Raw genomic sequence first — 17,091 nt, forward strand, 5'->3', positions numbered from 1 at the left:
TTTTAGAAGTTTTGTAGGTTTAAGATTTACAGTTTAGACTCAGGATCCCTCTGAATTAATGTGACAAGTGATGTGGCAATTATGTTTATGGTGCATGTGTTGCATATGGACAGCTGGTTGCTGAGAACTGAACCCGGGGCCTTTGCAAGAACGGCCAGCATTTTTATCAGCATTTTTATGCAGAGCCATCTCTGCAGCACTCAACTCCATTAGCTTAGGGTCTTTTTTAGACTGATTAAGCTATTCTACTTTCACAGCACCATTTGAAATACTGCACCACAGAAGAGCACCGGCTGCTCCTCCAGAGGACCCAGTTCAATTCTCAGCATCCTCCTAGTGGCTCACAGTATCTGTAACTTCAGTCACACCAAGACAGTGTCCCTTTATGGCTTCCCTGAGCACTGCACACATGGTATACACACAGGCATGCAAGCAAAACAACCATACACACAAAAATTTAAAAAAACTAAAAGACACAGCAATTACAAAAAGTCTTGAGACCAACACACCCTATATGTCTATATTACAGGAACAAGACAGTAGGAGTGGGCATGGAACCAGACTACAGAGCTCTAGAGCCCTATCAAGAGGACTTTTATTCTGAAAAGCAATGGTATAAACGAAAGTGCCATGATCTCATCTCTATAGTACTGAGAAAAGGCTGGACGGTGTAAGAGTAGGAAAGCTCCATTAAGAAACAATTCCAGGGCTGGAGAGGTGGCTCAGAGGTTAAGAGTACAGGCTGCTCTTCCAGAGGTCCTGAGTTCAATTCCCAGCAACCACAGGGTGGCTCACAACCATCTATAATGAGATCTGGTGCCCTCTTCCGGTGTGCAGGTGTACATGCAGGCACAACATTGCATATATAATAAATAAATAAGTAATAAACAAGTTTAAAAAAGAAAAGAAACATCTCCAATAGTCCAAGAGACTGACAATGAGACTTGGTTCCAGGTGGAAGAGGAAAAGCATGAATTGATGACTGGAAATAGTTACAGTCTGAAATAGAGCTAAAAGGGCTTAGTAACATATGTTGTGTAGTATAAAAAGAAAATTCAAAAATAACTCAAGAGTTTTAGTTTGAGTGACTAGAAGAATGGAGCAGTCATTTATTAACATAGAATTTTACATGAAGGAATAAGTTCTTTCAGAATAGCATCTGTGTGGAAATATCACAAAAAAACTGAAGTTTAAAGTTTAGGGCTTAGAGTAGAAAAATTAATCTAGGGGTAGGTGTGTATTAGCTTGTACAAAGCCTTAGGTTTAATCTGAAATACAAAGTTGGGGAGGTAGGAAGAAGGGAAAAGGGGAGGGGAGGATGAAGGGGAGGAAGAAATTAATTTTAAAACCAGAAGAAACAAGTAATTTGGAAATCACCAAATGTAGATGTGAAACACTGAGGCTGAGTGGGACCACCAAAACAGAGTGTATATCTAAAGGCGTCTAAACTCTTGAGAAGGTCAAGGTGATGTGGTTTAAGAAGGTAAGAAATTCCAATAGAAGACCTACAAAAGAGAGTGACAGAGCTAAAAGCAGACAAAGAAAGCAGGAGTGTTTCAAAGTTTGAAGAAGTGGATTGTTGGGGTTTGTTTTTTGGGTTTTTTTTTTTTTTTTGGCTTTTTAAAGTGATTTGTAAGGCAAAAGAGTTCAACCATAAAATACTGATAATGGATCAATTACAAAAGAACTACAAAGGGTTTTGTTAAGGGGTGTGGTAGAATTTACAAAATGATAAACAACTAAATAAAGAAAACTAAAAACTTCTATATGGGGATACAGAGCAGATTGGGGAGGGGAGAGGGAGGGAAGAAGGGAGGGATGTAGGGAGAGTAAAGAGACTTGGATCCACAAGAACCACCTTAATGTTATTTTTTCTTTGTGAGCCACCATGTGGTTGCTGGGAACTGAACTCAGGACCTCTGGAAGAACAGCCAGTGCTCTTAACCATCTCTCTAGCCCCTATTTTCCACTTTGTTGCTTCACCTCTCAACATTAATTTGTGAATTTGGAATATAACACTTCATACATTTCAAAAAGCTTTCTACTTATCATATGTTTATAAAAAGAAGTAAGTTTTAGTTGTTAATTTTTAACATGACAACATGAAATAATACTAAATCCATTAGTTCCATTAAAATTCCCCTCAGTCAAATATGTAGCCTAATACAGGCTATAATCAAACTTCTGTTCCCTTGAAAGAAAGGCCATGATTAATATAATAGACATATATTTGATTTATGTCAAGTGGTAACACAGGTAATGTTTTGGATACTCAGCATAAAGCATTTTAATGGAACAGTATTGCTCCAAATATACCATACTAAAATTAAACTGATAACAGAAAAAGGTTACTAAATCATGGCTGACAGGGAGCTAAATGCACCAAGTTAACGTACATTCCTAATGCTTATCCAGTCTGGCTGAGCCCCTTGGGTCAGTTTGGGTCATTATTACTTTGGAATAATTCCAAACAATTCATGTGGGTTCCATTGTTCTAGTCTGCAGTTTTAGGAAATACAGAACAGGCCCCATGTTAAGAATTAAAATTTAAATAAAAAATGTAACAATCATAGGCTCTCTATTAGTTTCAGAATTTTTTTTAAGTGCACTGCACATTTTAATAAGGTCATGTGGCATCTCTGGGGTTAATTTCTACGGTAGTTTTTACATACTAGTCTTTGGGCTGCTACAGCTGAGCATCAGCTCATGCAGTGCTGCTCAGAGACAGAATGATATATGGTTACCCCCTCCCCCCCAAAAAAAAAACGCTTTTACACTGACAGAGGTGGGGCTTGGTACGGCTCAGGGACAGAGTTTGTCAGGCCACTACAACATGGGGTGGAGGAAGGGCCACATCCCAAGCACCACAGGAAACAAGGAAGGGAAGGGAAGGAGAGAAGAAAAGTCCGTTCTAAGAAGGCAGAAACACTGTTGCAAATGTATGAATAGCCCTGGGTGGAACTCACACCAGTTACAGACAGAGAACCTACCCCCGCCTTAACGCTGAGAACGCCTTCCACTCTGTCTTTCCGTTTCTATCCAGTATTGGATGGTACAACTTATGTTTTGGGCAAAATTAAGTGTCTATCAGAACACCAGCAGACTCTGTGGAAGGCAGTCTTCTCAGACACACACCCTTCGGCACATTCCAGTACCCACTACGCTGAAACAGTTGTCCTTCTGTAGCAATCCTTCTGTACTCCTTACTCAACACTACAAGTCTCCCTGGACGCATAAGCTTGTACTGCGCATTATGCACCAGCGTGGGGTCTACTGAAGGCATGGCTACTACTCTAATGTCTGAACACTACCTTAAATGTTGCCATTTACACACAGTGAATGGTTGTGAAAATTCAGGTAACCGAGTAAGCCGGCTCTCAGGTGAAGAGGAAACTGCCTTCGAATTAAAGGACAGGAGACAGACAGGGCAGGTGGGCCGGGCAGAGGATTTTAGAACGCTGCTGTTTAGGAGTGTGCATTGGAGAGAACTGCTATACTTTGTTTATCCTTAGTCCAAGCCTTTGTATGCATGTTCATACAAAATACACTTCTACTTTAAAGGAGGTAGAGCAGTGTGTTAGGAAGCATGACCTTAGAGGGATCTGATGGCATCACTCTCAAAAGTGCCGTTTACTTTGTAAGTCTTTTTGGTAGCACGGCTATATGCAATTCCCACCTCCTTACCAGTGGGACAAGTGATAGTAAAACCATCCCTATTATAGGCATTCTTCAGGTTTCTCCAAATGTTCCTCACTCCTTTAGAAATAGCACAGTTGTGGTCTCTGTTGGCCACCACTTTGTTAATGTGCTTGGGCAGCAGGCTGAAGTCCGATAATGTCATCTCACTGCCGACCAGAAATCTACGTGTGGATTTTTGGTCCTCCATACTGTTCTCAGCAATTTCTGAGAAAAGGAAATTCAAATTCTCCTCCAGTCTCTGCAGCATTTTCAAGAACCCCCTCTCCAGTGTTTCATTGGTCTCTGACCTTGAGTTCTTGCTATAAGCAGAGAATTTGGCAAAGATGTCCATTCCAGCAGTGCCTGACTCTGGGTGTTTGGTGAAAGATTTAAGTACTTGGTGGGGCGGGCAGGATAAGACTTCTTCAAGAAATTCCTCAATCTTATTTACATCCGTTTTGACTTCACTGTTGAAAGTATACATGGCGGGTGGGTCCCCAGAGTCAGGGTCTACAGGTTCACATGCTTCCTTCACAGGCCAGTGGTTGTCACACTAAACACAACCCCTTGGAGCCAAAGAATCATGAGGAGTCTTTGTGATGGGGGTAGATTCCTATGCTTTCTCCACCCTGCCAGCCATGAGGAAGAACTTCGTCCTCCCCCTTCATCCCTCTCAGGAGCACTGACAGACACCGCTTAGGCCCTGGCTGCAGTCCAAGGCTCACTCTATCCTTAACATCACCTCATGACTCCTGAGACTCTAATTTCTGGATTTCACCAGAGGTGTAATCCCCCCAAAACCCAGTTATGACCAGGTTAATCTAAATGAGTCTGCTACAAGAATGATAACCCTACAGAACTTCCTCTCTCCGCTGAAAACATTAACTTCATCTACATATAATCTGCATCTCATCTCCTTGTGCTCCTGGTTCAGAAGACAAGCCCCTGCCTACCTTTCCCTTGGCTGCAAATCTTTTCTGCCTTTGTATTTTGTTAATTCCTATGGTCTTTCAGAGAACTGCTAGCTTATCTGCCTGTCTCTCAGACTTCTGCACACAGCCACTTAGAACACAGCTTTATGACAGAAGGACCTGTCCTAGAGCTTCAATATGAAAACCACTGCCTCACACTTAAGAGGCACTCAGTAACAGAGCTGCCTGGAATCTCCAGAACTTAGCTTCCTCAGAAAAGCCTTCTTGACTCGATTATACATCAGTGACACCAACTCTATTTTCTCAAACCACCCTATAGATTTTCCGGAGAGAAAAGATCTGGTGTAATCTTCTAAAATGAACTCCAAGAAGCAGCTACCACTGAAGCAAAACAGCAGATTCTTTCAGACTCTGCAAGTGCACTTCTTAACCATTTTTTACCTTGCCACACACTATTAATTAATCCAGACATTTTCTCACATCACTAACATCAAACTGTCACAGAATGGGAAAGTCAATATTTAACCCAAATCGAATTAGACCCAGAAATTCTTTCTAGCTCTCTCTTGTATTTGAATCTCAGATAAGAATATTTTCTTTTCCTTTGGCTAGCCTGATAAAGAAAAAAAAAAAAAGTGAGACCCAAAACCCTGATTAAATGATCTTAAGGCAAATTTTTTATATGAAAAGTGTTGATGTATCTCAGCAAAATATCAAGTAGCACATAAACAAAGTACCGAAAGCATTTAAACACAAAAGTAATAAAGTGCACCTACAAGCATACCGTGTTTTTTTTTCCTCCCAAGTAATCCGATAGCCTCACTGTTCTTAGAGAGCAGTGTAAAGGCATAAAGTTCCTGGCTCTTTTCGGGGTGATACATAATTTAGCAGTAATGTTAACAATCCATCCCTAATCCATTAGTAGTGTCATTTCACCCTGCTCTGTATGTTTTTAAATGCTCTAGGTGAAGCTTCCTTTTTAAAGGTAAAGGAAGGGCTGGGAGTATTGATCAGTGGTAGACTTAGCATGCATAAGGTTCAATCCTCAGCACACACACAGATTTATTTTTTTTTTTTTTTTTTTTTTTGTGGAGGACCTGGGTTCAATTCCCAGGATTTACAGGACAGCTCTTAACTGTCTCTAACTTCAGCTCCAAATGATCCAACATACTCTCTGGCTTCCATGGGCACCAGGCACACATATGTTACACAGACCTGCATTCAGGCAAACGCTTATACACATAAAATGAAAATAAATAAATCTTTTTTAAAAAAGCAAACAAAAAATTCATTTACTTCCAAAATTGCTTCTTACAAGCCCACTGTTCAAGCTCTTGTATTTTATGTAGTAAAATGAATGTTTGATGCTTTTATTAAAGAAAACAGGGAAATCTGTCCATTCTTTTAACTTTTACTTACTTATTTTTGGGTGTGGGTGTATTTGTGCCATGTGAGTGTACAGAGGTCTGAGGACACCTTGTAGGAGGTGGTTTTCTCCTTCCACTATATGGGTTCCACCATCCCAATGTTAGTTTTTTTTAAGTCAGCACTTTCCTATTTTCTTGTCTTTCCTTCAAGGGAATTCATCATAAAATTTATGTCATCCTTGTGCAAGGACTACCCAACCATGCAGGAAGCCCTGGGTTCTATCCTGGGTGGTTGAGACTTGAGTTCTCAAGTTCAGAAGTTCAAGGTCACACTCCATCATAGGACAAGTTTGAGGCCAACCTGAGCTATAAGAGCCCATCTCTCAAAAATAAGTAAGTTTAAATTACCACCATGTCTTCATTTACATTTTGAATGAAGTCATGACTTTACCCTTCTGAAATGCACCAAATAGTACAAGGAGACTAATCTGACTGAGCCAACTAAACCGGCCCCCACATATACACAAAGGGGGAAAGATACTCCTAACAGAAAAATGAGCTCAGGGACTGGAGAGATGGCTCAATGGTTAAGAATGCTGTCTGTTCTTCCAAAGGACCTGGGTTCAATTCCCAGCACCCACATGGCAGCTTACAACTGAATGTAATGCCAATTCCAAGGGATCTGACACCTTCACACTAATGCACATAAAATAAAAAATAAAAAAATAAAAGAAATAAGCCAAAACCAGCCTGGTAGTAGTGGTGCACCCCTTTAATCCCAGCCCTTGGGAGGCAGAGGCAGGCGAATCTCTTTGAGTTTGAGGCCAGCCTGATCCACAGAGCAAGAGCCAGGAAAGCCAGGGTTACACAGAGAAACCCTGTCTTGAAACCAAAACATAAGCCAAAACTTTCAAAACAGAATTTTTGGCCTAGATAGTAAATACCTTTAGAGAATGACTTTACTTTAAAAAATTCACCTTTGAGCTGGGTGTGGCGGACATCTTTAATTCCAGAATATGGAATGCAGGCAGAGAGAGGTGGATCCAAGTTTGAGGCCAACCTGGTCTATAACAGTTCTATATAACAGCCAGGGCTACAAAAAGAAATCCTGTTTTAAAAACAAAGGAACAAAAAACTGACTATAGAATTAATTAAAAATAAAAATTCACCTTTGCCTTCCTAGGATCTGGCATGGTATCAAGTACCTAAGTTGTGTTCAACAGATGTTAAATGAATACGTAAAATTAGAATACATCACACCATATATAATAGGAATTAGTATCAATAAAATTTTCTTAAAAACGTAAATGTTTTCCATGGCATGTATTTCAGTTCCATAATGCTAAGTTAATAAATTAACTGCTTTTTAACATTCACCACAGAAGATCAAATTTTTGTGGCTGTTTCTTTCATATGAAAACAGTGCTGACTGAGGTGGGGGGATGACACACAATCCCAGCACTCGGGGAGGCAGAGGCAGGCCAATCTCTGTGAGCTCGAGGCCAGCCTGGTCTACAAAGTGAGTCCAGGACAGCCAAGGCTACACAGAAAAAACCTGTCTTGAAAAAAAAAAAGGGGGGGGGGGTAGAGAAATGGCTCTGTGGATAAGAGCACTTGTCTGCTCCTCCAGAGGTCCTGAGTTCAATTCCCAGCAACCACATGGTAGAATCTGATGTCTTCTAGCATGCAGGCATACATGCAGATAAAGCACTGACACATATATAAAATTAAAAAAGAATCCCATTACTATGAAGTAATCTATTATCTATAAAGCACCTTCGAAACAAATACAACATATAAATGCACAGTCCTAGGACCAAAGCAGGAGACTGGGGCTGGATTTCAGTTTCTGATCTAATCTGAAAAATAAATTTGTCTTTGTTTATCAAGGATTATATCACCTTTTGCTGTCAAAAGTGCTAATGGGTATATGCCTGCCTCACAAGGTCAACACAGGTCAGGCTGATAAATGCGCTGGACACTCGGTGAAGTACAAGGCCTAATTACTATCTAGGTATTTCCTTCCCCCTTTGCTTTTAATTCAACACAGAGTTTATTATCACTACTCCAAATGCTTTCCATTTCCACCCAGCTCTTTAAAGAGACATGACTTGGTGTGTGCCCCCAAGGAAACCAATAAACACCTCCTTATGAGAATTATGCCAATGGAAAATCTGAAATTTTGAAAGTACGAGGAAATGTCTTTACCATTAAAGTGGAAAGGGGACTTGTCTTTCCATTCCTAGAAATGCATGAATTGTTTTCAGGTGCAGTTGTTGTTGAGAGAGAGAAAGGGAGAGAGTCTGAAAACACCTTTTGGAAATCAGTTCTCTCCTTCCACTGTGGGTTCTGGGCATGAACTCAGGTAATCTGGCTTGGCAAAAAAAAAAAAAAAAAAAAAAAGCACTTTTACTCCCTGAGCCATTTTACAGGCTCCCTCACGTGTGGGGTTGTAACTGATGGGTATTTAGTGTGTGTGTGTGTGTGTTGAGCGTCCGGCATGCAGGTCTGAACAACTCTGCAGAATGGGTTTTCTCATACTACCTTTATGTGGGTTCCATGAGTGAAATTCAAGCCATCAAGCTTGTGTGGTTGGACAGCAAATCACCCTTCTCTGATGAGTCTCTCACATGCCAAGAATTTAAGAAAAATTTATTTTATTTTGCAAAAAAAGAAAAGCAGTAAGTTACAGGGAGCAACCCATGTCCAGGAGGAATGGCTGCTGGCCCTGAGCCCACGTAGTCTTCAAATGTGACTTACAAGAAGAGTTCAGCAACAGCAACAAAATGCATCGCCTAACGACCTAACTTCATAAACGACTAACACCAACCAGTACAAGACATGCATCCTGGCAGCGCACCCAAACTTCCAGGATTGGTACAGAGCTACCCCCTGACAGTCCCTTAAAACTGATCACAAGTTCTCATCGTCCTGGAGAAAAGCGAGCACCTTTTGCGAGGCAGCCCCTGTGTCCAGGTAAGGCTTCTGCAGGAAGTGGAGGGGCGCTTTAGGTTCACCTCAAGAGCTGGAAAACCAATATACTGACTCACTGACACTTCACACATGTGAAACACACACACACACACACACACGTCCAGAGGAGCGAAAGAAGCGCTGCCTCGAAAGCGAATGGGCAACCTTGGTAAGCAAAACCGCCCGAACCGAACGCCCCCTCCCCCCCCAAAAAAAAGAACTTAATTAAAAAGTAGCTACTCGGTCCGAATTTGCGCGAGCGGGGCTTGATCTTGCCCGAATCCAGCCTGAGAACAACAAATTGGTCAACGGCGGAAGTTGCCTGACGAAATGACTGTAACATGAAATCCAGTTTTATGATCATAACAAAACCTTCCTTCCGGGACCAGGCCAAAAAGAGAGAGAGAGAGAGAAAGTTGAGAAACCGTCCTTCGGGGGTGCAACAGGCACCGTGGCCGGCCGGCGAGAGCTCGGCCCCGGGAGCCGGTGCGGGCGCCTCCCCGGGGCTCCCCGTTACAAGTTGTGCGGGCTCCGGGCCCGGCCCACCCTGCCCGCCGGCCCGCGCGCGCGGCGCCTCCCTCGGCCCCGGCACCGACCTTCCGCAGGGCCGGGACCAGCAGTCCCCGCCATTTCGGGCTGTTCTCTTCGCTGAAGAACTCGTAGGGCTGCGGCGCCTGCTGCATGGCCCCGGCCGCAGCGCCTCCGCATCGGAGGCCGGGCGGGTGGCCTGACGGGCAGGCCGCCGCTCCGGGCCGAGCTGTCGGGGGCGGGGGCGGCGCCGGCCGGCGGGCGGCGGGCGGCGGGCGGCGGGCGTGCGACGGCCGAGGCTCGGCGGCCCCGCAGCCCCGAGGAAGCGCGGCGGCCCGAGGCGCCCTGCGGTCCCCGCGCCGCCGGCCCGCTGCTCGGGCGGCTCCTCCTCCTTTGTCTGGCTGCGCGGCCCGGGGCAGCGCCGGCCTCGCCCCCGCCCCGACTTTCTCCCGCTACGGCCGCGGCGGCGGCGGGCGGACGACGGCGGCGGCGGCGGCGGCGGCGGCGGCCCGCAGCGTCCTCATCGCCTCCCCCGCCCTCCGCGCCGCCGACGCCGCCCGGCCGGGCCCGCCCGAGTCACCTCCAGAGGGCCCTCGGGGGCCGAGCGGGCGCGCGTGTCCGGCGTGCACAGCGCAGGCCGCCGAGCGCCGCCGCCGAGCGCCGGGTCCCAGCAGCCCCGGCTCGGCTCGGCCCGGCGCTCGCTCGCTCGCTGGCTCGCCCGAGTCTGGGGAGCAGGCCAGCACCGAGCATGCGCGCCGCCGCCGCTGAGCGGGCCGAGCGGGCCGAGCGGGCCGAGGCGCCGGCTGCCGAGCCCGGGGGCTGGGAGGGTAGGGCGGTCGCTGTCTCCTGGGAACGCGCACCGGGGCGGCTGTTCCACACACACTCAGCGGCGTTCGGAGCCCTGGCACACACAGTCGTAATTCGCCGCGGCTCAGGGCGAGCCCGGAGCCGTGACTCCAGCCCTGGGAGGCAGCACACGGACGTGGAGAAAAGGACGTTTGTGCTGACTGGAGATTTCACTTGCGCCCTAAGTGGCTCCTTTGCACGTTGAGGAGATAGGAGCTGTTTCAGAAAGTCACGTTGCGGGGTCGTGGGAAGTGCCGCAGGGACCGATGACTTGAGGCATTTCACTGAAAGTCCCTCTGTATCAAAAAAAGGTCTCCTCGTGAACCTTTCAGATATAGTTCTTTTATTCGTGTCTTTTGTTAATCCCTTTTCTACTTCACGTTGTGCAGAAACTGATCCTGGGATCCAGTCATACTATATAGCAAAGATACTCTGACCCGAAGCCTTTCTGAGTTGAAGGGGCATGAACTCTGGAAACTTTCAAATTTTATCCCACTAAAGTTGCCAAACAAATCGCTCCCAACAGGCTGTAAACAGGCACGCACTGGGCCACCAGCAGTGAGGAAGGGACCGAAAGAACAAACTAAAAGATAATGTGTGCCATAATTTCAGTTCCAGAATCATTAGGTGAGCATTGTTCTCCCCCAAACATAACTCCATTCTGTCTCCACAAAACAAGAATGGCAGGCTGAATACTTAAGAGATCAGGTGTTTGTTTGTTTGTTTGTTTGTTTTTAAATCTAAGTATCCACTGGGTCAAAAATGTCCTCTGGGGCTGTCAGGTAAAGGCACCTGCTTCACAAGGCTGACAACCTGAGTCCCACCCCTGGAACCCACGTGGAGGAAAGAACCCACGCCACAAGATTGACCTCTGACCTCTACATCTGAAATACAGCAGGAATGTGTGTTCCCTCTCTCTCTCTCCCCTGTTCCTCTCCCCCTTTCTCGCTCTCATGCACAGTAATATTAAAGTTATTTAAAGGTCTTCTAATGAATAGCCGTGTTCACATTCCCATGTACTAAATACACTGCTTTATAAAGAGTCCTTAATTTTCCCTACAGTTCCCAGACTCCACCTATAAAACATGAGACTCTCAAATTATCAGACTACAATTGTATTTTCTCATAGGAAAGTCATTAGTGGGAAGTTTTACTCTTGGCAAAGGATATTGGAAGGTTCCCCTGGGCCAAATCTGGCCTGAAGATATATTTGTTTAGCCAAGTCAGTATTAAAATTTTTTGGCTATTGCCATTTTAAAGTCAATAGCATATATATGTGTGTGTCTATTTCCAGCTTCTCTCAACAAAGTTCTGGCAACACCATGGCCAACTGCGTCTGTGCAAAGGAAGGAAGGAGCAGGCAGTGAAGAGACACCCTCTTTATAAAAAGTGTGCCACCCAGTTCCAGCTGGCTCTCCTCCCTGTCTGGCACTCTCCCCTTTTATGTAACCTGCCTAGTCTCTGGAGGCATCTGCCCTGTGATCTCTGGGCTAGGCAAAACAGAAATGTGATCCTCACGATGTGAAGGAACCGAGAAGGACACCAGGACAGTTCCTCAGCCAGACAAGCGGCCATTTGAAGACCAGCAACAACTGCTGACTCCACATCTCGTACTCTCTACAGCCTGAAATGCCCGATAGGTCAAAAATTTACATATATATGTACACACACACAAATATAAAAGGTTTCCTTATGTGACCACAGAGTAAACAAGAGATGGCTTTTATATGACACAAAAAACTAGACTGATACATCTGATTTTTTTAATGCCTGGAAAAAAGACAAAACAAAACAAGCCAAGCTAAAAGGCAATGACAAGCTAGAAATAACACAACTGCAGCAACTCATTTTTTTTTAATTAATTTCTCCTATCTATGGATGTGACACTGGGAATCAGTAGAATTAAGCCTCAAAGGGGAAAAATGAGGGAGAAAAAAGACTGAAAAAGCTATCTCTCATACCCACAAAAGGAAACACGTATCTCTTAAAAATAAATACTAATGAAGAACTTTAATGTTTTCTTTATTTATCACTGATTAAAAAATAAAAATAGATACTAAATTTCATTCCTAGTAGGAGAAATACAAACGTATACTGTCACCACTTTCACCTATTTGATCAGAAAGCTTAATTGTATACTTTCACAGTGAAGTTGTGAGGAAACAGGAACTCATTGTTTCAACTTCCATCAAGGGCAAACTGCATGATACCTATCAAAGTTTCAAAGGTACATAACTATTGACCTAGCAAATTCCAGAAATATGTCCCAGAGGTATACTTGCTTGCATGAAAAATCACTAAAGGGACAAAGTTATCCATTTGCAATGTTATTATATCCACCCACACACCATTTTATTTAATGTTAGGAATATAGTATTCCTTTAATAAATGGTGGCAAGTCAATACAATAATAAAGTTATCTATTTTAAAGATTTATTTCTGTGTGTGTGTGAGAGTGTTTTGCCTACAAATATTTATGTGTACCACGTGCTAGCCTGGGGCCCATGGAGATCTTTGAATTCCCTGGAACTGGAGTTAAGGATGATTGTGAGTCACCATGTGGGTGCTGGGAACCAAACCTGACACTTCTCCAAGACCAGTAAGCATGCTTAACATAAACTGCAGAACAGCTGCTCCAGCCGCAAAAGATAAGGGTTTTTGTTTGTTTGTTTGCTTGATTGCTTGCTTGTTATTAAACTAAACAAACAAAAAACAGGCTTCTGTAAAACATTCTCCGAGATACACTTCAAAGTAAAAGCACAGTAATATGCAGACTGACACCACTTCTGTTTTTTTAGGTAGGTGGCCTTTTATACATATAAATATAATACCTACGAGGCATCACAGGGTTCTTCATTAACACAAGGATGAAAACCATGTGGCTGGGACACAAGGAGAATTTTCACTTAGAAATTTTGTAGCATTTGAATCTTCATTCTCACGGATGTATCATTTATTCACATTAAGTCATCTTTCAAGCATTTCTTAAGTCATTCTCTGTGTGTGAAAGCCTGCGCTCGGCCTGTGTATGTGTACAGAGGACAACATCTAAGAGTTGGTCATTTGTTTCCACCACATGGATCTTAGGGATCGAACTGAAGTTGTCAGCCTGCCCTCCAGCCCTGGTTAGGTAATTTTTAACAAAAAACAACAACAAAAAACCAAAAACCTCCACCCAGAACACAAACTTTACTTCCAGTATTAAAACTGGGAACATTAAAATACATACCATAAAAGGGATTGTAGTGACAATTCTGAATTTTTTATTTTTTTTTTAAACACAGAAATATAAGAATTATGTTTTTGGTTTAACCTCAGGTGTGGGAATATGGGACTGTTTGAGACTGTCCACAGCAGCTGATTGTGATTTGCCTCATGCTGTAGCAGAGGTGTGGTTTGGCCAGCAGCAAATAGTTTCTGTGGTTGTATGGCATTTAGAATTCTGGGAACTTTTCAAAGAGTATATAAATGCCAGGGCACTGAGTGGCAGGATGGGTGGTTGTTGGTCATTCAGGGGGGTTTGTTAGTAGTCGTGTTTAAAAACAAGAAAGAAATTAGATTCAGAGCTCTGTCTCTCTCTCTTTCTCATACACACACACTTCTCTATCCTTCTTTCTCTCCTATCTGGTGATGGGGGGTGAAACGGGGGTGTTAAAGACTGAAAAAAAGAAGAACCCACAAAGTAGCTAAGACAAAAATCTCAAACATAAGTTTGAATTTAAAGAATTTAAAGGCACTAATTACATATTAATGATTTTGTCTGCCTTTTTAAAAATTTAGAATGTTTTGTGTTTGTGTTTTTTTGTTTTTGTTTTTTTGGAAAATAACTTGAATGTCTCAAGTACATTTTCATTTTAAAAGATAGTTAAATATTTTTACTACTAATAGTCTCCCACTGAAGGAGGGTGGGATTGGGAGGGAATATGAGAGCGGGATACAGCTGGGATACAGAGTTAATAAAATGTAACTAATAATAATAATAAAAAGAAAAAATAGTCTCCCAGTGAAAAAACATTTTGGAGGATTTAACATTTCTCCCATCTACTGTTTCATACTACCTCAATTCACTCAGAAGTCACCAAGTGCTGTTAATCAGTAGCAAACCAAAGCAACACCAGAGGAAATAACAAATGTTATTGTTATTGTTGCTTACTTTTATAGTTTCCTGCCAGAGCTTTCGGCCACTCACAGCCACCTGTTCAAAAGAAGTTGGAAAAGGTACAGAGAGAAAGCATTATTTTGCCCCATGACCCTCACTGGATATTCAAGCTTGTCAAAATCTCAACTCCCTGCAAGAGACTGCACGTCAAAAATGTCTTCCCAGTAGCAATTACAATTTTCTGTTTACTTAATTAAAATACAATTATATCAATTTCTCTGTCTCCAATCCCATTACATTAAGCTATAAACAACAATGTAATCATCTACTCAGTATAGATACAACCAGTGATCTGCCAATGATCATCTATGTACATGGACCCCAATTCCAGAATAAGGAATTCAGAAAACAGAAAAGAAAGACATTTGTTTTTCCCCAGTTTTAGTAATTTGCATAATGTTTTAATTACTAGGTATAGTAAATATAGATATCAAAAGAGATCTCTTTTGATATTCTCAGTGGACAAACTTAAGCAAAATTAAGTTTAAAAGGAATAGGAAGGGCCAGGAGAGCTTGGTGGACCATTCCTGGAGACAGAGGCAGGCAGGTGTCTGTGAGTTCGAGGCCAGCCTGGTCTTTAGAGCAAGTTCCAGGGCAGCCAGAGATTCACTGAGAAACCCTTTCTCAAATCAAAACAAAGCAAAGCAAAACAAGCAAGCAACAACAAAAAAAAAAAAAAAAACAAAAAACAAAAAAACAAAAAAACAAAAACATCATTCCAGAGCACCAATGTTAAGAGAGCTCATCTTAAAGATAATCAAAGACAATTTTAAATAAAACTTGGCTGAAATTCAACGTTTTCTACTCAGAGATCTGTTTTGGTTTTTGAGAGAAGGTCTCACTATACAACTCCCGCTGGCCTGGAACTCTCAGAGATCCAACCACCTCTGCCCCTGCTGGGATTAAAGTCAGACATCTTTTAACACTGTCCCTCAGATCTCTTGCCGGATTGAAGGGGCTCTCCATGGGCACAGCAGTCCATACCTCTCACCACACCTGAAAGTCAAAACCCCTCATTTTATCCAGGAAACAAAAAGACTCTTAACATAACTTTGATGCGAGAGCCTACTTTTAGTAGACAGTAGCACTTATCAAGGAGAACAAGACCCTTTGCAGGGTCTGAAGGCAGCAGGTGGAGCCTGTTGGTACCAGCACTGTCTTCCGTGCAGGCATCTGGGTCTTTGTTTCTATTCTTAAAAACTTTCCAGTGGGTACAAACCATTTGAAAACATCCCTAGGCATTTTTTTCTTTCCCTTTCATGTGACTAGAAAAGCAAACTGGGTCTAGTGAGATGGCTTGCTGGGTAGAGATGCTTGACCAGCCTGATTTCAATCTTTAAAACTGGAAGGAGAGACCCAATTACACAGAAGACTCCAACCTCCACATGCATGACATGGCATGACACATATGCACACAGAGTAATAAAAACACATTAAAAATCCGGGGACTGATCTCACAATCACTCCTCCAAAGCGACTGTGTTTAGATAATATACTTAGAGGTACAAGAAAACATCTTACCAGAGAAGGGTTGTGGACAGAAACCTGTTTTTGTTTTAATCTCAGTGTGGGATGTGGGACTGACTCAGAGGGTCCACAGCAGCGAACTACTTGCCTCCTGGGGCCTCCAAGAGGAGCTCTTTGACAGCTGTAGATGGTTTAAATCTGCGGACTCTGGAGAGAGAATAAATGTCAGAGCCCAGAAAGTGCTGGAGAGCTCTGAAAAAGAACAAGGCTGCTGCTGCTTCCTCCCGTGATTCCTGGTTGCTGTCGATGTAGTGAGACAAGGAGTTGGAGATCTCCTGAAAGGAGGATTGGACAGGCTCCAAGGAACCCGAATACCCTAATCAGCAGGAAGCAGCTAAGGGAACTGCGCCCCCTCTCCCACTGATCCTTTCTCTCTCCTACCTGGTGTTGGGGTGTTGGAAGGGGTTGGGGTGAAGTAGGGAGAAAGATACAAGAAATGTAAATAAAAGTTTTTTTTTGTTGGTTTTTTTTTTGTTTTGTTTTTTAAGTACACCAACAGAGAAGGGTCCGAGGCCCTTGTCCTAGTCTCAACCATTACAGTTGGCTAGCCTCCAATGTCCGCCCCACAGACTTCCATGCCAGAGGTTGGCAGAATAAACCACTATCTTTTGAAGAAAGTTCTAGGAGGTGAGGTCATCCCATAGGTTAGTGGGCATATCTCTAAATGGCCTCAGGAAAAGTGGAATTCTGCCAACAGTAATGGCACTGCTCCAACAAAGCAAAACTCTTAAAAGCATCAAGGGATGGACTTTGGTATACACATAAGTGGGTAGATAAAAGAGTAAAGTTTCCTGACATGAAACACTAAAAATGCGCATAGGAGTTCCCCACAAACTAAGCACGCTGAAGCAAAAATAGAAGATGATCAGACCAAAATATCAACATCTCTGCCTAAATTTTCTATTATTCACAAACACAGAAGCAATTGTATTATTGTACTGAGGCAGGGCTCTTACCATACAGCCCGGGATAACCTTGAACTTGTGATCCTCTTCCCTCGGCTTTCTGAGTGCTGTTAACCAGGTATGCAGTATTATAACCAGTTTCAGAGGGGTGTTTAAAGAATTATCTACAGTTATGA

General features: G+C 43.3%; 1 protein-coding gene and 1 pseudogene across 2 annotated transcripts in view; both read right to left on the reverse strand.

Moving 5' to 3' along the window:
* Sos2 (SOS Ras/Rho guanine nucleotide exchange factor 2) overlaps positions 1-9,750 on the reverse strand; it is an 86,725-nt gene extending 76,975 nt beyond the window's left edge. For both annotated transcript variants that reach the window (XM_021650932.2, XM_021650931.2), the window contains exon 1: positions 9,547-9,750. In XM_021650932.2, the coding sequence (XP_021506607.1) occupies positions 9,547-9,633 (87 nt within the window). In that variant the 5' untranslated portion in view covers positions 9,634-9,750. The remainder of the gene's footprint in view (positions 1-9,546) is intronic.
* On the reverse strand, positions 2,109-9,380 carry LOC132655242 (chloride intracellular channel protein 4-like; annotated as a pseudogene).
* Positions 9,751-17,091: the final 7,341 nt, after the last annotated feature.

Source organism: Meriones unguiculatus, chromosome 7, assembly GCF_030254825.1.
Source record: "Meriones unguiculatus strain TT.TT164.6M chromosome 7, Bangor_MerUng_6.1, whole genome shotgun sequence".
NCBI lineage: Eukaryota > Metazoa > Chordata > Mammalia > Rodentia > Muridae > Meriones > Meriones unguiculatus.